The 23028-nt window shown below is 47.9% G+C and overlaps 1 protein-coding gene across 8 annotated transcripts in view; it reads left to right on the forward strand.

Moving 5' to 3' along the window:
- Window positions 1–23028, forward strand: part of KCNT1 (potassium sodium-activated channel subfamily T member 1) — a 169440-nt gene that overhangs the window by 130981 nt on the left and 15431 nt on the right. For 7 of the 8 annotated variants that reach the window (XM_090021363.1, XM_090021364.1, XM_090021369.1 and 4 more), the window contains 10 exons: window positions 2540–2648; window positions 4454–4562; window positions 8246–8395; window positions 8837–9075; window positions 15198–15414; window positions 18015–18120; window positions 18951–19123; window positions 19322–19393; window positions 19817–19951; window positions 20585–20696. In XM_090021363.1, the coding sequence (XP_089877489.1) occupies window positions 2540–2648; window positions 4454–4562; window positions 8246–8395; window positions 8837–9075; window positions 15198–15414; window positions 18015–18120; window positions 18951–19123; window positions 19322–19393; window positions 19817–19951; window positions 20585–20696 (1422 nt within the window). The remainder of the gene's footprint in view (window positions 1–2539; window positions 2649–4453; window positions 4563–8245; window positions 8396–8836; window positions 9076–15197; window positions 15415–18014; window positions 18121–18950; window positions 19124–19321; window positions 19394–19816; window positions 19952–20584; window positions 20697–23028) is intronic. The other variant, XM_090021366.1, reaches the window with a different exon arrangement.

Here is a 23028-nt window from a genome sequence, read left to right on the forward strand (position 1 = left end):
TCTCAGTGATCTAAAGGGGGGATAGCAGGTCTTGGGCAGCCTCCACTCCTCCATGCACTTGCCTAGGCATATGCATCAAAGGTCTTGGTGGGATGGTCATAGACCTCCTATGCATATGTCAAGATCCCGAGGATCAGTGGTTGCCTCTTACATGTCTGTCACAAAAACACTGCTTCTAGACCTCAGGTCAGTGATGACAACCAGCAGGCATGGGATCAGGAGATCACCACCCCCCATACACACATACACTCCTGGCTGCAGGGAAGGGATCTCCTCACCAGTGCAGGGTAAGAAGTAGGGGGGCTATGCAGAGGGAACCAGCAAAGCAAAGGCTGAGAGCTGCTGCATCCAAACATGAGGACGGTTTGTTTTCCCCCATCCGTGTCTGTGCAGCCAAGCAACTTCCAGCATTGCTCGCCAACAGCTGTAGCATTGTGTGTCCAGGCCAGGTGTGCCCCACAGCAGTGCTGCTGGAGTCTCCTGTGCACGGCGTGCTGCAGCCTTGCCAGGGGACACGTGATGAAAGAAAGCTCTGCATGGATGTGGAAGGTCTCCCTGTCTGCTTTTCTCAGGGCTGAATCTTTGCTCCCACTAATCAAACTGATGGGACACGGGTGTCTGGTGAGAAGAGTAGCATCATCCTTCCTCCCCGCAGGCTTTGAACTCCTGGTCAGATTTACAGTGGCATCCCAGCCCCATCCTTGTGCCTGCAGCTGCTGGTCCTGATGTCATCAGCGCAGGGCTGTGGCTTTTCCAGGGCCTCAGCTGGGAAAATTGAGAGGAAAGTCATAAGAGAGGAAATGTTTGTTTGAACGCAGCTGGCCAGGGACCCAGTTCTCAGGGTCCTGTCAGTCTCGCTCTGAGGAAGGAATCAGTAAAGACCTCAGGATTTAGTCCTCTGTGAATCTCCAAAAATATCCAGGGGCAGCTATAAATGGCTCTGGGATCTCATTCCTGGAGAGTTCCCTGCCGTGGCAGCATCAGTCTGTGCTGCACCTTCATTACAGAGAGCGGAGAGATATCAGTTGGTAACTGTGAGCAGAGAAGAGTGGAGAAATGTCCTCCACTTCCCCATAGTGGCCATATGCGAGGGATAAAATGCATTTCATGGATGATGGCCTGCTGTGATTTGTGTGTGTGTGTGCTGTCCCTTGTCCAAAGCAGGACAGTGGCTGCTGGAGTCATTGCTCTGATCTTCCCTAGCAGCCTGTGCAAGCATTTCCATCCATCGAGCAGGGCAGGGTTGGCAGCCTGCATGTGCAAGTTGTCTAGGTCAGAGACATGCTCCGGTGGAGGGTGACCACCTGAATTGCCTTTCAGTAAATTTTGAAGAGGAAAAGCAAAGTGCAGCATGTTTCCTTCCGACTCTTCAGTGTCTCTGCTGAGCAAGCGATTCTGTCCTTCTTCTGTGATACTTGGTGTTTGTCCAGTTTGGGGGGAGGGGGGGGGTTGGAGTAATGGGTGAGAAGCTGCTGGCTGGATCACTGAAGCACTATGATTTTTTCTGTTCTCAGACCTGGCTGGATTGAAGCTGGAGGAGAGCATTAGTTTGAAAGTCTAAGAAATAATTCAGGGCAGCTTCTGCTCAGGCTTGGGAGGTTAATACTAACTGAACTTGGTTACTTTCCAACACATAATAGGAAACCATTTAAGGACATGTGGGACAAGAAATTTTTTTCCCCGTCAGGCTCTTCTAGCTGCTTCTCAATGCCAGGCATTGCCTCCTCTTGTAACAGCATGACCTAGCGCAGCCCTGGCTAGTGGACCTAGGTCTTGGTTGTGGCAATAGAAGATCAGGCGTCAAGACTAAGAGGTCTTAGTTTAGGCACCGTGAGACCATGAGGGACGATGATGTTGTACAAGCGCTTCCCAGAGCGACATGGGAAGCACAGTCTGCTCACGGCCGTCTGGATGGGGAGCATGTAAGGGGGTGTGATTTCCCGAGCAAATGCTGGTATATTTTTTGGCCTCTTTCTAGACCTGCTGTTTTTACTCTCCATCATGGAGGAATCCAAGCTTGAATACTAGAAACAGATTCAGTTTGGCACATGGCAGTACTCTTTGTGTAGCTTGCATGACTTGGATTGAATTATTTCCCACGATTTCCAGTGGATCGTATCACCAGGTCCCACGAAACATTCATGCACACATATTGGTGTTACCTTCCTCCCAGTATCAGTGCAACCCAGAGTTCACCATATCCGTGGTATGCATTTCCCATGTCCAGTTCTGTCTAGAGCAACTCAATTCCAGTTGCAGAACGGCACTCCCCGGCTTTCAAGGGGCCCTTCTGGAAAGGTCCCTTTTGTTTTTTCTATTTCACTTCAAAACTCTCACAGGTTTTTTTTTACTTTAATGTATCTGTGTTAACAGCTACCAGGAACAGCTGGGTGCTTTAAAAGAGCCTGCTGGTGCTTGCCCTTCTGTGATTGCAAGAATATCACTTTTTAATTAAACTAAAAAAGATGCAGGGCCAGGGACTTTACCAGTCTACTACAGTGATGTCTAATGAGTAGTTCTTGTCCTTCTCTTCCCTTAGGACCATCAGACCATCCTGAGAGCCTGGGCAGTAAAAGATTTTGCCCCCAACTGTCCTCTCTACGTTCAGATTCTCAAGCCTGAAAATAAGTTTCACGTCAAGTTTGCTGGTGAGTTTTGTACGATGTAAGTGTGGGCTTGTTACACAAATTCCCAATTGCTCAAATCACGAGTGAGAACTTATGAGGGAGGCAAGATGCCGTTTTTGTTGATTAAGCGCTTAATACACACACACACCCCTGCATTCATACCCCAATCTCTGTTCTGCGCTGGTATATGTTACCAGTCTTATCAGTGCTCGGATCAACCTAGTGGCCAGACAAGCTGATCACGAATAGGAGCCAGGCTCCTGCCAGTCCATCTCGTCAGACAAACCGATGCTTCAGGAGGACATGCAGAACAAGACCCAAAATTGATGTCTTGCCCCATCTTTTATAGCTTTGTCAATTCACCCAGTCCTCTGGACTTTTGCTGTGTTATCACAGTGTTCTTTCTTGAAGGTTAATTGCCCTTGTTCTCTCGCTGTTCTGGGGACAGATTCTTCTTGTTTTGGTGTTTTATCTGTCGGCATTCTTCATCCAGTCACCAGCTGATGTTTTCCTTTTCCACAGACACACTCTCACCCATTCTCTCACACACACAGCATTCAAAGGTCGAGCATTTATGTCAAGCTACAGAGCAATACAAAATGGAGTTTCTTAAGGCAATTCAAAATTCAAGCAAATACATAAGATTAAAGGCAATAGGCAAAAAGTCTATTTGTATAACAGGCTCCCCATCTAAAAGGTCAGAGCTGCCTGCATTACTCAGGTCCTCATTGATGCCAGTGCGCCATGAATGCACAGACGTCCCTTGCTTTTCACCACCAGTGCATTTCGGTTTGGCTGCTGGCTCCGCTCTGAGCCTTCTGTTGCCAGGATAGGCAGTAGGTATGTGGTCATTTCTAGCTTCTTGATCTTTCTGGTATTTTAGAGCGTCCATCCTCCACTTCTTTCAGCATAGGAATTAATATCTGCAGCCAGTTAATAGGAGTCACTACCTAGATCAATAGGAGGAGAGTTTGTGTAGATCACGGGGACAGACCTACCAACTCCAAATGCAACCAGACTTGTAAACCTGGCTAAGAGTTTCTGCATAAAAGAGGCAGTAAGTGTGGTCACTGAGCCGCAAGAGTTGTCAAGGGGGATTTTGCAGTTTGACAAACTATTTTTAGCATCTGTGACTGAGGAAAGTGGGAACAAGGGTTCTTTTTTTTTTTTTTTTCTTTTAATATGCTGGGTATGAATCTGTCCCCTGAGCTCTTCCACTGAGGAATCCCACCACGTCTGTACAGTCAAACTCCCACATGAACCAGCAAGTAGCAGGATGGTGCCTCAGTGTAAGGACATTCTCCCATCACTTTGGAAGCTAATTAAGTTGTCCTTTAAAGAGAACAATTGAGTATTTAATCCAGCTCGTTAGGCTTCCAGTGTGAAACCCGTCTTCTAAGACTGACCCCAGACAAAACCTCTTCCCTTTCGTTTTACCCTGCCTCTGCCGTCTGGGTTGGATGGGGTTTGCTTGGCGGGATGCCATTCTGCGTGTCTATTTTTTCTTCCCTACCTGGAATTATATGCCCATTCACACTGATCTCTAAGGCAGCTGAAAGCATCCCTGGTACCTAGTGAAAACAAGCTGCTTTTCCTTGAAGCCCCTTTCTGTACTTAATCAATCCATGCTGACTCTGCTGGAGCTGGAACATAAAACAAACAACCCTCCAGCCGTCACACATGCTGTGCCGCCTCCCCTAACCTTCCCTCTTCTCACTGGAAACTGGCTCACTTGAAAATCTTCCAAGGAAATTACCGGTTGCCAGAAGCAGGGAAATGAAAGCTCTGCTTGGAGAGGGGTAATCGCGCTGCCTTTTCCATTTCAGATCACGTGGTCTGTGAGGAAGAGTGCAAGTACGCCATGCTGGCTTTGAACTGCGTCTGTCCAGCAACCTCCACGCTCATCACCCTCCTGGTTCACACATCCCGGGGACAGTGAGTGTATTCTGGTTTGACTTATTAATTCCCTTTTGCTACTTGCCATGGTTGTTCCCATTCTTCACCCTGATTTGCCATCTGAAAATACACATTGGGCCTTGGCTACAAAGTTGGGCTGTGGGCCTCTTAGGCTCAACCTGCCTTAGGAGAAAGGGTGGTCTTGCGGTGCTGTCACACAGGATGAAGTCTCAGGAGACCTACTTAACCTCTGCACACCTCAATCTCCCATCCCCCATCGGATCTCCCTCCTTCCTGCCTCCCAGCCTTTCCTGGGTCGGTTGTAAGGCCTGTCCTCTATGTGTTTGACAGCAACTGCAATAGGGACCTGATTTGCACTGGGGACCTCTTAGACCAGTAATGATCAATAATTGTAGCATCACCCCTGGGATCTGCATCACCGACCCACTGGCTCAGTCCCATCTCTAGTTAAGAGCACTGATCTCCCCAGAACAAATACTTATTTTTCTATGTCTACCACAACCCATTGAGCTGGGGCTGTCTGCACCGAAAAGGGGTGCACACCAAACCGGTGGCATGAGCATGGGGACCCACCTAGCTGGGGCATTCAGCCTGTATATTTACCGCTTATAGATATGTTCCCCATATGGCCACAGGAGTAGAAGGACACGGGCATCCAGGAGCAAGTCAGGGAGCAGCCATTGTGTCTCCAGGCTCTGTGCAAGTGAAAGGGGTTGTCCTCTGCTTTGATGTGGAGCTCATGGAGTTAGGAGCCTTCTGGCTTGGGCACCCATGTTTGTTACTTGGGGGGAGCATGGCAGCATCTCCATGGCTCTTTATCTCTGCCTCACAGAGAGGCCAAGGGCATGAGTATTAAAGACCATAGCTATCCAGGACTGAGGCACATCAGCAGGGTTGTGTGGGGTGCCCAGGCCTGGGGCAGGAGGTAAAACTGCAGGGCAGGAACAACCTGTATGGTAGACCCAGTAGGGGCCAGGATTTGAGACCCCTGGGGTATTGCGTGTCAGGAGTGAGAAGCATTGGCCAAACCGGGGGCATGACAGATGACGTTGGTTCCCTGGAGTGTATCGCTGAGTTAGGAGCAGGTGTTTGCCCCTTGCCACAGCTGCTGCTTCTCTAGGCAAAAGCAGCTGGAAACATCTGGTTAAGAACAAATGCCCATGCTAAAATCCCCACAATTGCCCAGGTCTCACAAGTGAAGGTGCTGCGGGCCCTTCCCACTCAGCAGTTCTTTTTGCACCAGACATCAAAGCTAAGTGCCAGTCAAGCCAGTGATGGGGCAGCCTCATGATCCAGTCTTTGTGCATGTATACTCAGGGATGATGCCTTCATGGTCTGTCCTGTGCAGACCTGTCCTCCCAGGGGGCGAGTCCCGGCTGAGTTGAGCAGGCTCCTGTAATTAGAGTTTGCCAGCACAGCCAGAAATAAGTCTTTGTGGTTGTACCTCGCACGTGGGCCTTCTGCCTCTCAGGGACAGAGGTGACAAGTTGGTGACAGCCACATGCAGGGCTCCAGACAGGAAAAGAAAGGAAATCACTTCTGCACTGTGCAGCAGGATGCTTCATACAGCATTAAGAAGTACAATGCAAAAGCTGGACCTAGCTGCCTTCTTGCCCTTTACATTTCATTGCGTGCTTTGGCATGCAGGACAATGGATCTGTCATGGCCAAACTCTGCTAGATATCCTCTCGCTGAGAGCATTATATAAAAGATAGCTGTGGTAAAGTCTGAGGCTGCAGGCTAATGACTGTACTGATCTCAAAGGACACCCGGATACGCTGTAAGGATATCACGGTGATGCTTCAGGAAGCCAGGCAAGCATAGCAAACTGGTTATAGCATGTGATGCTGGAGTCTCTGTGTCACTGACTTGCTCTTTGTTCATGGGCAAGTCACTTAACTTCTTTGAGCCACAAGTTCAAGCAGTTGCAAACAGACCTGAATGATCCTGTCTCACGCACAAGTGCAAATAAAACACAAATGTCCCTATGACCATTATAGCAAAGTTTGTTGAGCCCTTTGGGAGTTTTTGGACTTATACAGGTGCAGTGGGTTTGTGAATGGGATTGTGCTCACAGTCCCCCTGCCTTTCTTTGGGAAAGCATCACCCTAAATAGCATCTGCTCATTTGTCCCTTTCAAGTGCACCCAATTATTAATAAATTACAGAGTGAAGGGTGCGGCAAATATGATTAATGGTGCATTTCCCCGGGCAGCAGTTGAGATGAGCACTGCGTGTGCTTTTGGAGAACGCAACTTCGCAGGGCCTGGGAACAAAACACTGTCGATACCGACATTGGCACGGTGACAGGAAGCTGAATTCAAGCGCAAATAGGCCCTTCAGATTGTGTTTTGCAAGTTTGTATAAAATACAACCAGAAATAAATCAGGCTGCCTAAGTACATGCTTTGATGGAGCGGGTTGTTTTTCCATGGCCAAGTTATAACGTACTGAATTCAAAGCCATGCGAAGTCAAAGGGTTATAAAGCCTCCAGCGTGTCTCCGACTCCCATCCCCTGCTCAGGATTGTTTGCTAATATTTTCCCTTTGCGGCTCCCCTTAGGAGCGCTCGTTAAATACAAAGGCGTGTACAATCTGCAATTAAAATGAGATCATTTCTCGCTTGGATGTGCTGGCAGCTCATGAAAAGGCACTGCCACCATCTTACTGGTGCAGGTCTTAAATGCAGCCAGAGCTCATGTCCTTCATTGTCCCACTCAGTAATCGCCAGGGATCCTGGTTTTCTCTGCTTGGAAAAAATCCCCAACTTTCTGTTAAAAAAACAAACCTCCAAATCCACATTTTTCCATGATTAAAATGAAACACCACTCTAAGTAGATCTATATACGAGTGGTGTTTCATTTAAATCATGGGAAAATATGGATTCTGGGGCTGCTTTTTTTTTAACCAAAAGTTGGGGATTTTTTTAAATCAGATAAAACCAGGATCCCTGGTAATCACACTGTCCCCAGGTGATGTAAATGGTCTGCGTGCCTTTGCTGGCCCTGCGTGCACAGCGGTGAGGCCCTAGTGCAGCCAGGGCAGAAGGGTAAGCACATCACCTCCATTGCTGAGTTCATTGCAACCCTGGGTGTGGGGCATTGTTCGTTTTACTACCTCCTTTTCCTCCAAAGACTGGATGCTGTGACTCTTCTTTCTGTCTGAATCCAGGGCATTTCTGCTCGGTTGCATTGAGCTACGTTTCCTGTGCCCACAGCAGCCCCAGCCCGCACCAGGGGGCACATGATCAGGGCCCCAAAACCAGTGTTACTGTGTGCCTGCATCCCCCAGGAGACTTGCTGCAGAGGTCTACATGACTGTGAAGTGTCTGGGTCAGGGAACACAGCTGCTTAGAAAGCCCCTTATTTTAGTCCCAGTGTGAAAGCCACCCTTTTCTCTCTGCTGAGCGTAAGACCTCGGGGCATGGGTTTTGGAAGGGCAGGACTTGACACTTGCAACCTGAAGTTCCTCTCTTGGCTGCTGGATTTCCACTGATACAGGTGTGCAAGGGAATGTCTGGATTTGGCCAGAGGAATAGCTGTTAATCCCACCCTTTGCTTGCTATAGTCTGAAATGCAAATTGGTCTTTCAGCAGGTTTTTGCATAGCCCGGTGATGGGTGCAAACCCAGCTGGAGCGCATGGGGTGGTAGCACTAGTCATGACAAGGCTTTAACAAGCAGACTTTTGTTCCCTCGGCTACAGGGAAGGCCAGGAGTCCCCTGAGCAATGGCAACGGATGTACGGGCGCTGCTCAGGCAATGAAGTTTATCACATCCGGATGGGGGACAGCAAGTTCTTCATGGAGTATGAAGGGAAAAGCTTCACGTATGCTGCCTTCCATGCACACAAGAAGTGAGAGCAAGTCTGGGCTGGGGCCTCTGAGTGCTGGCATGTGCAGGAGGAAAGGTCTTGTCTCGGGGGGGCGGGGGGGCATGTTGTCCCATAGCAGGGGGATCCCTCAGGCTTTGAGAAAGACCATGCATGTTTTGGTACATGTAATGCATTGGTGGGGAGGTCACAGGCTGGCCTGGGGGGGGGACTTTGGAAAAAGTCTTGCATGTGGGGGGAAGTGGTGCTCTGGGTAAAATGCAGGGTGAGGTGTGGATTTATTTATATCAGCTTGGAAAGCGGGATAGCAGGAGCCAGGAGGAGCATGCATTAGCTTCTGCTTTCAGTGCCCGAGGTCAGGGCAGATGGTGAGAAGCACGGGCCAAAGCCACGTTTGCAAAAGCACATGGAGAGTCTTTTCTCTAGCGACCAGCCTTGAATGCCTGCCCTGTGTTTCTGCCCCAGGTACGGTGTCTGTTTGATAGGCATCAGGAGGGAAGACAACAAGAGCATCCTGCTGAACCCCGGGCCACGGCACATCATGGCAGCGTCAGACACCTGCTTCTACATCAACATCACCAAGGAGGAGAACTCCGCCTTCATATTCAAGCAGGAGGAGAAGCAAAAGAAGAAGGGGTTTGCGGGGCGAGGGGCCTACGATGGTCCCTCCCGGCTGCCTGTTCACAGCATCATCGCAAGCATGGGTGAGTTCCTCCAGCATGCCCAAGGGAACAGGGGGGAGCAGCGCGGCCTGTTTGAAAGAGCATGGCAATGATGTCCACGCGCTTGGGTGTCATGCGTGGTGCATGTGTGGTAGCCACACACTGTTTCTGGGATCGGAAGTGCCTCTGTGCAACTACTGGGGCATCCTTTTCTGCTGAAAACAAATGGATGCCTCTTATCTATAGCTTTGTTCTGGATGGAGCCTTCATCTCCATGTCCCAACCACAACCCAATCCCTTTTGGAAGTTGGCAGGTATTCAGGGGACTTTTAGTAGACCCGGGGAGATCCTCCTTAATGGTTAGAGCACAGAAAGAGAAGGCAGGTCTCCTGGGTTTGGTTGTTAGCTCTGCGACTGGTCTGCTGGGTGACCTAAGGTGAGTCACTTAACCCTTGGGACGTTGTGCTGCCAAAAGCTGGAGATGTCATTCCCCTCTATGCTGCCCCTCTACAAGTAGCAGCAGAGGAAGCCATCTCTCAGGCAGGCTCTGTTGGTGTCTCTCCCTTGTGTAACCCTGCTGGCTCTAACTCCATAGCTCAGCTGTCGTCAGCATTTTAAACTGCGGTTACTTCTTCCCATGGCAGCATAGAGAAAGTGCCCTCCACCACTGCTTCTTCCTGCCACTGATCACTGCCAAAGCCCCATGCCCACAGGTCAGATCAAATGGCTTAGTGGGTCAGATCCAGCCTGACCCCTGCTCTCGCCCAGCCGGGGGAGCGGTGCTGTTTGCAGAACTATGGCTGGGAAGTTTGCTCATTTGCACCATCTCTGCCATGGAGATAGCACCGCCTCAATCCCAGAAACAGCTGGGGAAGCTTTGTTTCTGTTTGCAAGCAGGTTACAGCAGATGCGTTTCTACCTGGATGAAGTTGCTGCTCTCGGGCATAAACAGTAGATGCAAGTCAAAGCTTTGCTAGAGGGTTGCACTGTGTTGCCTTGCAAATCGGCCCCATCAAGCCAAGCAGCAAGGTCTTGCAGATGTGTGCACCTGCTCTGCTTGGTAGCTGTCAGCTGGCGGCTTGGGAGGGAAAGTTTTTGGCCAGACCCTGCTCTTGTCCTGCAGATGCATGCACTAGCGCTGCTATTATAGGGTTGGGTGACAGGCGGCAGCTTGTCGGCACTTCACTTTAGCCCCAGGGCCCTCTGCTTTTATATCCCCCTTGCACATATTTATAATAACGTATCCTTTCTCCTGCCTTGATGCACTATAATGTTTCCAGCAGAAGTCATTGCTAAGTCCTGAAGGTGATCATTTAACTACTTCAAGCTCTCTTAGAAGTAGTAAAGTCACACTGGGTTGTACATGACTTTACCATGTAGCTCTGCATGTTGCTGACCAAATGATCCCTTTGACAAGATCTGGGATACCAGGGGGAGGTATACTTGGAGCCCAATGGGGAAATAAAAGAGATGCCTTGTGACTTTATTGTCTGTAGAAAGCTACAGGGAATCTCCAAAGCCCCCTTCCAAACTCAGTTGCTATGCAGCTGTGACCGTGGAAAAGTTGCTTCTGTTTTCTGCCTGGGTTTTATCATCTATAAAGGAAATAAAATGTCACTTCCCCACCTTTAGCATCTTAGATGGAAAGCACTCCCTGCAAATGCTAAATGTTGTTATTAAGGCCCATCACATCCATTAACATGAAGGGCGTTTGCTCATATAAATACCCCATACCTTGGTTAGAAGAATAGACTCTGCTGTCTGCATTTGAAATCATGTTTATGATTCATAACTTGATGAATGGCACAGTTTGCTCTTCAGTCAGTGGTGCATTTTCTCAAATCAAAACGACCATGACTCATTATTTCCAGCTTGTATCTGGGAAGCGCAAATTTTGGGGTTTATCTGGGGAAGCCAAGACACAATAGGAGATTATATTCCAGGCAAATCGTGTATCCATTTGCATTCAAGGACATTAAGTTGCACAGATTATCCCAACAGTGAAACACAAAGCTCCTTGTTGGGCAGCATTTTTCCGATGCTCTTGTTATATGGCTTTTTCTCAGTGGGAACATGTTCAGAAGTAAAAGGAGAGATAGGAATTGTATCCTACAAGTAGGTCAGTTGTATTCAGCTACTTGGCTGGTAATAAGGGGGAGAGAGCTGAGCTCCTGAGTCGTGCTTGCTGTGCCATGCATCGCTTTCCTACCCACTTAAAAATAACTGTGTGACAAAGGCTAAAATAAAAGCCAATGGCTTTGATTTCCAAGAGCAATGACTGATTTTGATTGCCCAGCCCTATACGCCTGAAAAGCTCTTGATTACCAGAAAGGGCTGAGCAGCAACCCACAGAAAATCAAGCTGCTTTGAAGGGTCTCAAGGTGAGCAGCCAAAAGTTGAGTCACCCAAAAGCACTAGTCACATGTGCATGTTTTGGTCCAAGACTGTGGGAGAAGAAGGGTGGGATTTTTTCAAAGCAGCTAAGAAAGTGAAGTGCCCTTTTCCCATTTAAAGCCACGAGTTGTTGGGTGCCTGCCTCTCTCAAGTGCTTTGGAAAATTGCACTTCTCCTCTCCGTTTTGACGATGGGAACAGAAGGGCAGAGTCCAGGGGCAACATTTGAGTCTTCTGCATTTGATAGCATTGAACGCTGAACCACGGCTATCTGACAAAAGACATTCGATGCTGGGTATTCGAATGGTCTGACGGCGGGGTTGAAATATCCTTCGTCAGGTGGTTCTTTGACTTGGGCACGATGATTCGTTTGACCCATTCGTCTGAATCGCACAGGTTAAAAGCTTTGATCTGCTAGGAGAAGCAGGATGGGTGACGCTTGGAAAGACAACATGGAATCATTAAGAATAAACCCTGACTTTGGGGGGGGGGGGGAAAGAAATTGCTTTTAAGAGCCTGCAGCCGTGCTTTAGCAGCTGCGTGGGAAGGTAGCGCTATCCGGGAGCAATGGATGAGTCAGTGAGAGCATTAGTAATACCACTCCAAACATCTTTGTGGCCTTTCATTGCCAGATTTCACTATGCTTTACACACAACAACCAATGTTTGCCTAACGGGGGGTCTCAAAAGTGCCGTTGTAGGTGGGACACAATCATGAAGCAGGTGTTTTCTTTGTGGGGTCCCGCAGGGATTGGATCTTGACCCTGTGCTGTTACCAATGACCTGCAAGTAAAGATAAACTCATCACTGATAAAGTCCACTGATGTCGCAGAGGTCAGAGGAGTCATACATCCTGGAGAGAACAGGTCACTGAAACAGGTCCCTGGTAACCTGGGCACAAGCAAGCAAATGTTTTTTAATATCGCCAACGTTGAAGTTACGGATATGGGAACAGAGAATTTAGGTCCTAGCAGGGGGCTCTCTCCTAAGAAGCAGTGACCATGAAAAGGTCTTGCGTTCACAGTGGATAAGGAGCTGAACTGGAGTTCCCAGTGTGAGGCCAAAAGGGCTCACGTGGTTTTCACGTGGTTTTTGGATGTACAAGCAAGGGGATATCGCATGGCAGTCGTGGGGTTTTCTTACGTTCCCTCTGTATTTGGTACTGGTGCTGCCACTAAAGGGATACTGCATCCAGCTCTGGTGTTCATAACTTCATCAGGATGTTGATAACAGGAGGGGAGTCGGAAGAGACCCACCAGAACAGTTAAAGGTTTGGGGAAACATGCTTAATAGGATGTCAGTCTATTTAAAGACTCACTTGATCTATTCATAGCCTTTCTGGGGAACAGAAATGTGATAATAGAAAGGCCTTGGTACTACAGGACCCTTCAGTCTCACTGGCAAAGGTATAACAAGGCTGGAAGCTGAAGCAGTGCAAACTCAGGCTAGCAATTAGGTGCATATATTTTCAGCCCTGAGAGAGGCAAACCATGGCATATCTCACCGCTCCTGGAATACCCTGGTTTGCTTTCCAAGGCCGGGTCTGCACAAGATATTTTTGCTGGCGTAGTGTTGTGGGTTTGAGCCTGTTGTTATTGGGGGGTTTTTTTATCTGAACATTTCTCTACCAGCAAAGCACCAGTGAAGATGCATTTATGCTGGCAAGATGGCATTTTTGCTAGTGTAGCTTGTTGCATTTGGCAAACTGTTCATCAATGCATTTTTTTCACATTAGAAGCTGCATTCGCTCTAGAAGGGTCTGTAGTCTGTTTATACCAGGATAGTTTTACTAGCAAATCTTCTCTGGTACAGGCTTGGCCTAAATCTCCTTTTCGACTACTGACTGTATCCAACGCAGCTAAGCACATGTGCAGGCGCAGGCACACAACCGAGCTGTCACCGGCCCACTGGAAAGGAGCAAGATGTTCCTCTGAAACACAAAGAGATAATAGAGTTGGGGGTTTTGCTTCTCAGAAAAGATTCCTGTGATTTCTCAGTGTGTTCCTTCAGCACCAAGGTGTTTGCCATGTTCATTCAGCTGTGCCTAATCCAGGATTTCAAACAAAAATCCCACTTTGTCATTTTTATAGTAATCTTGGAGCTCTAGAGCTCCTGGTCTCTGTTGTGGACAAAGCTGTATCCACATTTTAATAAGAACTCAGATGCAGTTCAGGGAGGTTTGACTGCAAACTCATTTATGAAGGCAAGAAAGAAAGAGATTTCAAACATTTGAGGACGTTTTGTGCTGGAGTCAAGGTGGGTGCTGGAGAAATGCTGAAGAAATGGAAGAGGCTTGAAGTTCAGTGCGATTTGCACAGCAACATTTCTGGGTGCTTTTGAAAATGTAATCTGATGGCTAAGGGACTTTGCAGACAAACAATAGCACAGGGGATTCATTAGCACTGGTGGCAGCAGGCTGTACCTGAGACCATTGCTTCAGCAGCCAAAAGAGGACTGTGCTAAATCTGTTGAAGAGCTGCTTGGAAATGGGGCCAAGCAAGCAAGAACAACGTGGTCATGCTGCATGCACGGTGCGTTCTCAGGAGGTTCCCGGGAACTGAGCTGTTGGGAGCCCAGAATATCTGCAAGCTGCAAAGCCATTTCCTGGAACGACCCATCCAAATGGCGCAGAATGATCCTGATCTCCAAGTTCGGATTGACAGCGGGTGCTCTCAAATGTTCCAAGCAGATAGGGGTTATTGTGAACTGAGAATGCCAGAAGACTCTTTGAGTTGGAAAAAATGTGTTGGAAGTTGCAGACAAGAAGGTCACAACCCCGGGGCCTTTCCCACAAGCTGAGTTTTGCCACCGAGATTCCCACCTCCATAGGACTTCAGCATGTGATCGGCTCCCATCTGGCTGTGAGCTTTGACCAGCAGACAAATTCCTTGTACTGATAATGAAATTATCTCTTTGGCTTCAGAGAGAATGAGGGCAGCGTGAACAGTGTGGGCTCATGAGTGCATGTTTGTTAGAGTTTAGGAGTAGTTAAGGGAGCTTTCCCCCTCCTTAACATCCATAAATGGGAAGTTCCCAATAAAGGATGGAAATCTTGCATGTTGAAGGCTTGTGAAAGCATCAGCTCCAGGTGAAAATACTTGCAGGGAAAAGGGCATCTTTTAAACTGATCATTTCCCAGTTCCTATGAATTCAGTCGGCTCCTACAGCAGGTATAAACTCTTGTTCTAGGGGCTTGGTCCTGCCAGGTGCTGAGCAATCAGGCACCTATTCACAACACTTAAGCACTCTCTTAAATTTGCTCAGTTGGTCTGATAGATGATATCACATCTACCCAAAGAACCTTCCCTGCTTAAATTTAAGCATGTGAACAATCCCATTGATATGGCAGAGCTAGTGAAAGCTTCCCTTCTTATTTCCTGGATAGTTTTATGTGAGTCTTGGAAAACTGAGTATCAAAATTCAATTTGGAAATAATTAATAAAAGACCACAGATAATTGATTGTTTTAGATTGATCTGGAGTCCATAGATTGCTTATGTTCCTGGCTTGTATGTCTCTATGATACATTATCCTTGAAGTCCTTACTCAGGTCTGCAACATGTTTTTACTATGTATTAATTGTTTCTTAACCCTTCTATGACTACATATAAATGCAAATTTAATGTATAGTCCAACAGAGAGGTCCTCATACACTTACTTCCCTGCAATACCTTAGTGCCCTTGTGCGGTCCATAGCACACCAGACCGAAATACTTTGCTTTCATTTGTTTATCGGTATATTTGTCTGGCCCTTCCTTACTCTTCATTTCCAGGAACAGTAGCCATGGATCTGCAAAATACAGAGTGCCGGCCTGTTAACAGCAGCAAGCTGACCCTCCCGGCTGAAAATGGGTCAGGTACCAGGCGACCTAGCATTGCCCCAGTGCTCGAGTTAGCTGACAGCTCTTCCCTCCTGCCCTGTGACCTGCTTAGTGACCAGTCGGAAGATGAGATGACTCAGTCGGATGAAGAAGGGCCTATGGTTGTTGAGTAAGTTGCCATTTGACAGCAGCATCGCTCTGCTTTAGTGTCAGAAAGACTTTTAAAGTGTCTGGAAATCCTGCTTGTGCAAACAGGCATGCAGTTGCAGTGCAAGAAAGGGCAAAAAACATGGCGTGTGCAAACGCCCACTGCATCATCATAAGTGATCAGCTTTGTGTAGGTTGGGATTTTCAGACAAGTTTTAAGAGATATGCGTGCCTACTTTTCTGCTGTCTTCCACTTAATTCCACAAAGGCCTAATAGGTGGTTCCTGTGCCGGATGGCTTGCAATCTACTCTTTGGATTGTACCTTCTACTCTTTGGATCATTGCAGCTATAGTGTTAAATCAATGAGGTGGCTTTTCTTGTGAGTCTGCAGAAGAGAAGACTGAGGGGGGATTTGATAGCAGCTTTTAACTCCCTGCAGGGGGGTTGCAAAGAGGATGGAGCTGGACTATTCTTAGTGGTGACAAATGACAGGACAAGGAACAATGGGCTCGAGTTGCAGCAAGGGAAGTTGAGGTTGGATATCAGGAAAAACTCATTAGGAGGGATGTGAAGCACTGGAACAGGTTACCTAGAGAGGTGGTGCAGTCTCCATCCTTGGAGGTTTTTAAAGCCTGGCTTGACAAACCCTGGCTGGGATGATGTAGTTGGGGCTGGTCCTGCTTTGAGCAGGGGGTTGGACTAGATGTGACCTGAGATCCCTTCCAACCCTCGTTTTCTATGATTTCGATGAGTCTATTTTTTGTCTCAGAGTAGTTCCAGAGGGAAAGAAGGGCATAGGCAGGGCAGGGCATGATTCCATGTAACTTGCACAAAAACAGGCCAAGAGATGGTCCACCACCATGAACTTGCAGTCAAAGTCAGCTTCCTACTGAGCGGCATTATGCGTTTACACTCAGGATTGCCTTCCAACCGTTTGCTATAAATGCACATTCCTTCAGGCTGCATTAATCATCAATAGACAGGTGTAAAAGATCCATGTTTAACGTAAACTCATCCTTAGATCTAAAACCCCTTTTCATTTACATCGTCTCTTCCCCTTGTTGTCTGGGATTATCGGTGTTGTCCTTGTCAGGTGTTACTGATGGGTTGTCAGTGTTGAAGTCTCTGGAACTGCAGTGCTGGCAAAGTCGATCCCAAACTAATCTTGTCTTAAAGAACGACCGCAGCCTCGGTTTGGTGGCAAAGATTCGGCCAGGTTTATTGTCTACAAGCGCAGCCCTAACATGTTTTGACCTAACCAGTACATCAGACCAGGAGCTAAGACATTTGTACGTGTGACAGGGTAGTTGGCACAATGGCAGGCAGACTCCCCCAGGAGTTTCCCTTCTTTCCGGTTCTCTTTATACAAGGATCAAAACAAACGTCCTATTGCTTTCCATCTGTATCTAACGTCTCAAGCCGTCTTGTGCTGTGGGCTTGTTTCACGTTCTGACCTGGGCGTTCCCATCCTAACCTTATCATCCTGCTGCTGGACTATCCTCCCATCTCCAGTTTCATTTATTCATCGGTCAGATTTGCTGGTGAAGCTTGCTCCTGTCAGTGCTTTAGCAAAGCCTTTGTGCGAGCAGCATATATTGATGAATGCTCCAGCAAGTCCTACACCCCTCTTTGAAGCACTGGGCAGTCTCAGTCTAAAGAGAGAGAACAGGATCAGGCCTCAGCTGACATACGAGCCTTGCCTATGGGAAATTAAGCAAGCCATCCATTCTGTGCTATTAAAGTGCCAGCAGGGCTCACCCTGATATTTTGTATCTCCATTGGATTGGAACAACTAATACATGCAATTATTATTCACTTTGCCAAAATCCAGTTTGCATAAATTAACCTCTCGTTAATAGATTTGCTTCTGCTTCTGCTCTGTCGCTGGGGAACCTCTCTCTGAGTTTTATCTGCAGCGACATGCTTATTTAAATTACGCTGCCAATTCACGAGTTAGGAAACGGTGCAAGAGCAGCACCGTGTGGTCAGTTCTGCATTTTCAAAGTAGCGATTAATAGCTACTGATGAGCCAAATAATATATTTGTGTGAGCCCACACATGCACAGGCACAAATGGGTTTGTTTGTAAGAGACACTGTACCGTTATTAAAGTGGTTAGTAAAGCAACAGCACAAAAGCTGGCAATTCTGACTACGGTTTTAAATGGATTTCAGTTGCTCTGTAGTCTGAAAGTTTGTTTTTTTTCTTCCATTATAGCAGCAGTGCAAAGTACAGCACATACAGTACATTAAATGAAGGCAAAACCAAAAATAGGTGATGGGAGTTTTGTCTCTTTTTTTTTTTCCCTGGCTCGCAGTCTGCTGGCCAGTCTTAGATGTTGAGACCCATCTCTGCTAAACACTTCCAGATGTTTTTGTCTTCCAGGATCTGTTTAATTGTCTGGGGGTTCATGAGAATAAAGGGGGTATGTGTCTGTGTCGGTGTGTCTGTTGCCTTCATCCCATTCTGTGACCCTTTGCCGGCTGAAGGCGTTTTTAAAATGTGTTTCCATGCTTTATTTCTATTCTTGCCGTTCCAGCGTCACTTAATAGCGTTTGCTTTGTGTGTGTGTGGCAAAATACAGGTGTGCCCTGATACTGATGGCTGTTATCTCTGCTCTAGGTATGTGAAAGGCTACCCCCCCAACTCCCCCTACATTGGGAGCTCTCCCACTTTGTGTCATCTCTTACCTGAAAAGGCCCCATTCTGCTGCCTCAGGCTGGACAAGGTAAGAGGCTGACTTCAGAGCGAACAATAAAACATGTCAAGGGAATAACTTTCTCACTGAGAGGGTGGTGAAGCCCTGGGACAAGTCACCCACAGAGGTGGTGGACACTCCATCCTTGGAGGTGTTTAAGACCTGGCTCGACAAAGCCTTGTCTGGGATGATGTAGTTGAGGCTGGTCCTGCTTGAAGCAGGGGGTTGGACTAGATGTGACTTCCTGAGGTCTCTTCAACCCTCATTTTCTGTGATTTCTATGACAGCCAATGGACAGAAGCCCTAGAACCACCCTGGTTACTGTCCTCCTGTTTTGGAGACTCATCTGGGAGACTGAGGATTGAATAGACCGGGGCAGAGAGCTCGCTGTAGGGAGGATGGCCTTATTCACAGGGGCAGGGGGCATGCACTGTGCTGTACCAGCCACCCGGACAGCTGTCCACTCCATGGCCACTTGGTCTAACTCCTTCTAGCTGTGCAAAAGTCACTCTAGATGCTCAAAAAAGATGAGCAAAGTGAGACATTGCCTGCCAGAGAATGGGGCCATCCAAGCTGTGGGCCCCAGCCCCCCATGGCTGAAATGACAGCACAGTCCCAGTCCTCTCCTGATCAGACTTGGCAGGGTCCTTCTCCTGCTCATCCTGCCCGCTGGTTGCTGCAGAGCTTACAGCATAGGACTGAGCCTGCCTAGTGGTTTTGCCATGTCTGAATTTTGGAGGATTCTCTCTCCCCGGGGGAAACGTGGCCATTCATCCTCCGGTCCCCAAAGCCTGGTGTCAGGGCACGTGGGCAGCTCGGAACGGATCACCAAGTCATGATGCTTTTCTGCCTCTGCCCAGGGTTGCAAGCACAACAGTTTTGAAGACGCCAAGGCCTATGGGTTTAAGAACAAGTTGATTATAGTCTCAGCAGAGACTGCTGGGAATGGGCTGTATAATTTCATCGTCCCCCTCCGCGCCTACTACCGGTCCCGGAAGGAGTTAAACCCGATTGTGCTGCTGCTGGATAACAAGCAAGTACTTTTCCAAAGTTATTTGCCATTGCATCAGACCTTTCCCTCCATTCAAATGGGCATTTCGTACCATGAGGGATTGTGTTGAATGGTTCTAGTTAGTGTCTGAATGCACTATATGCAATATTTGACTGAGCTCCAGTACTTCTTAAAGAAATGTCCTATGAACCTTTTTGCCATTTGTCTCTCTTCCTTTAGGCCAGATCATCACTTTTTGGAAGCCATCTGTTGTTTCCCCATGGTTTACTACATGGAAGGCACGATTGATAAGTAGGTGTCCTTTGTTCACAGGTGTTATTCTATCAGTCTGTCTACCCGGATGCCCATCGGGGTCACATCTGACAGTTGCCATGCAGAATTAGGTTAAACTCTGTTATCCACCAGGACTTCCCACACGGTTGCTTCTTTGGATTGTCTAACTGCCAGCGCTAGAGGTTGGAGATGGTCATCTTTTAAGAGCCCACAACTTTGTCTGAGTCTCCTCCTTGCAGCTTAGCAAATGCTGTAGGATTCACCTCAAGTTTCCCCCCTTCTTAGGCATCATAAAATGGTCATTATGATATCAGAAGGATTTGGCATGAGCTTGTCATTGCCATTCACGCGGGCTGAATGCATGCACATTTGCAAAATAGCATTCATTGTTTCATCTCTCTGTGCATTAACCTCCTCCTTTGTCTTTGGGAACGATCCCAGCCTGGACAGTCTGCTGCAGTGTGGCATCATTTATGCTGACAACTTGGTGGTGGTGGATAAAGAGAGTACCATGAGCGCTGAGGAAGATTACATGGCAGATGCCAAAACCATTGTCAACGTCCAAACCATGTTCAGGTGAGAAGTAGCCACGGGTCCTTCTCTGTCATTTGCATGTGCCTAGGACTAAGAAATGCTGAGCTAGTTGGGATCACGTAGAGGTCCCAGGTAGGCAGGGGTCAGTTCCCATTCTGCATTTGGAGCCCAGTGCTAGAAGCTGAGCGAGCACCAGTGTGAGTGGAAGGCCAGGGCACAAAGGGGCTGGTGGAACCAGTGGGTGCTGGGGAGGGGTGTGATAGCAGAGCGGTTAGGAGATCTTGCCACTGCTGCAAAGGCGTGAGTGGGAATCCTGCTCTGGACTCATGCCACAGGCTGCTGTGTTTAACTTGGACCACAGCTTTGTACACAGAGACACAGGGCAATCTGGAAAGGTTCTTTCCCCTCCCCATACCTTGTGCATCAGCAGCCACAAGCCTCTCCATGCATGTGTACAATCACCATGGCTCATCCAGTGAATTAAAACCTGGCTTGGCAACATGGGAATTGCTTGCACAGTGTCGTGGTGTTAACCCCCCACCCATTCCCCCATCCTGTTGCTGGTCTTGGAAGAGTTTGATCATTCCTCCCAGGTGAAGCTGACATGTTCTGCCATTTCCACACCCATCCCAATGCTTGCACGCAAGGCGCTCACCGCCCTGCCTTCCTTTCCAGGCTGTTTCCAAGCCTCAGCATCATTACGGAGCTGACCCACCCATCCAATATGAGGTTCATGCAGTTCCGAGCGAAGGACAGCTACTCCTTGGCCCTTTCCAAACTAGAAAAGGTGAGGTGCACCCTTGTCCCTGGGGACTTAATGTGGGGTGCTCACAGACCTATTAGCTCACTGGGGTACCTGCCTGCTGGGTTGGAAGGGTTAATATAACGAGTCATTAATTTAGAGTTCTTCCCAGCCGGGACTCTCCTGCTGTGCTCTGCAGTCATTAAAGTTAATGAATTGCCATCCAAGATACACAAGTATGCAGATATTTGACCTTTTGGGTCTCTGTGTTTGTTAATAGGTGTGGATAGATTTTGAGTTTTCCCTGCTGTAAGGCTGGTTTTCGACTGCCAGTAGAAAGCAGGTGAAGACAGGCTTCTGGGTTGAATTAAACTGTATATCCAAATGAAATCTGCTAAGGAAATGGGGTAGGGTAGAACTAACAGCTGGTAAGGAAAAGGGAAAATATTTCTGGACTAATTGAACCAAACGGTGCCATTGTATGACTGCTCCTTTGAGTCTGTTAGATGTCAGGATCAACTAAAATAATCCCTTGCTTACTTCTGCCGAGTCAAAAACAGGGTGTGCAGTGTCTTTACTACTAGTGCAAGGCTCAAGCATCTTCTTTCCCTGCAGGTGAAAGATCTGAATCTCTCTTGTGCATTCACATACTTTGTGCTGGATTCATGGGGCTGAGGGTGAAGGGAGTCAAACCAGTTCAGAGGAAATAACCAGCCAAATCGAAGACTGGTCCTCCCATTTGCCATCTTTTTTCCTAACTTGAGTTACATCAACAAGGGTAATCCCTGAAAGGGCGCTAGGTTGTTCCTCAAGCTGTTCTAGGATGGAGCTGGAGTGGTCTCAGTGGGGGCAGATGACAGGAGCAATGGGCTTAAGCTGCAGCAAGGGAGGTTGAGGTTGGATATCAGGAAAAACTGCCTCACTAGGAGGGTAATAAAACACTGGAATGGGTTTCCCAGAGAGGTGGTGTCATTTAAATCCAGGTTTTTAAGACCTGGCTCAACAAAGCCCTGGCTGGGATGATGAAGTTGGGGCTGGTCCTGCTTTGAGCAAGGGGTTGGACTGGATGTGACCTCCTGAGGTCCCTCCAACCCTCATTGTCTGTGATTTCTATGATCCATCCCCCGTGCTGTCTTGCTGGACTTGGCTCTCGCTGTGATTGATAAAACAGCCACCCCGTCCCACCCAGCTGCAAGTCCCGCCAGACAGCTCCTGCAGCAGAGGTACGGACGAGGCGCAGGTATCTGTGGGGATGGGACAAGCAGGCAGGATCGTGACAGAGCTCAGATTTCCAGAGAAACAGGAGCACTAACGGCCGAGGGAAGCGAGCAGTGTGGTTGCGTGCAGGGGTTAGGCAGTCATGCCTTGGTACTGGAGCGTGGGCCAGCCGCTGAATAGGATGAATCCCCTGTAGCAGTGAACCTGGCGTTGGTGGACCCCGTATGAAAGACACTGTGCTGGGGGAAAGGATGGTTAAAATGAATGAGAGCATTCAAGTCCTACCTCTGCCAGGGATCCCCTGCATGACCTTGGTCAAGCCACTTACTCTCTGCACCCAGGTCAAACAGAGATATAATAGCCCTCCTTTATCTGCGAGGTTGCCAACTCTCTGAGGCAGGGATGGTCTCTGGCTAGGCCCTTGTGCTCTGACCCACATGAGCAACCTTGACCTCCATTAGGCCCCAAACGACACATGTGAAGGACGGATGGAGTTTTCTTCTCTTCACACGCAAACAGAGCATCATGAAGCATCTACCACTGATCTAGGAGCATGGTCTCTGCAAACAAAGCACATTGCAGAGCTCAGTGAAGCTGCTGAGTGCATTCAGTGTCTTGTGGGTCTGCTCCTCTCCCCAGAGCTCCCTAAAATGCAAGGGGAAGCTTTATGCTCTTTCATCCACAGCTTGGCCAGCCCCTCATTACAGGCTTTCTACAAGGCTCAATCTTTCATCACTGGACAGTGGAGATGTGATAACAATTTTTATTAATTTTTTAATGATCCAAGAATAGTCTAACATTTTGAGATGGGGGAGGTTAAGACTTGCTGGACCGGCCTTGGTGTTGGGAGAGAGCCTGTTGGTTGAAGAAAGACCTGGAGTCTGCAGTTATCCTTGCTGGAACGTGTGTGTGTGTGTGTGTGTGTGTGTATAGATCACTTCAGAGGCAAATTCTCATAAAGATTTTTAAATTTCTTACTTACAAAAAAAAAAACCTCTTGGCAAAAAAAACATTTTTTCAACAACATTTTCCAGTTCTTAGTGTCTGTTTTCTCCTGAAGAAGGGAAACCTACACTTACCTAAATTAAAATTTTCATTTTGATCAAAAAAAAAAGGCATTTTTTACCCAAAAAAGTGTACCTAGGAAGAAGCAGAAGGG

This window comes from Crocodylus siamensis, chromosome 11, assembly GCF_052110815.1.
Source record: "Crocodylus siamensis isolate JL-2025a chromosome 11, ASM5211081v1, whole genome shotgun sequence".
NCBI lineage: Eukaryota > Metazoa > Chordata > Crocodylia > Crocodylidae > Crocodylus > Crocodylus siamensis.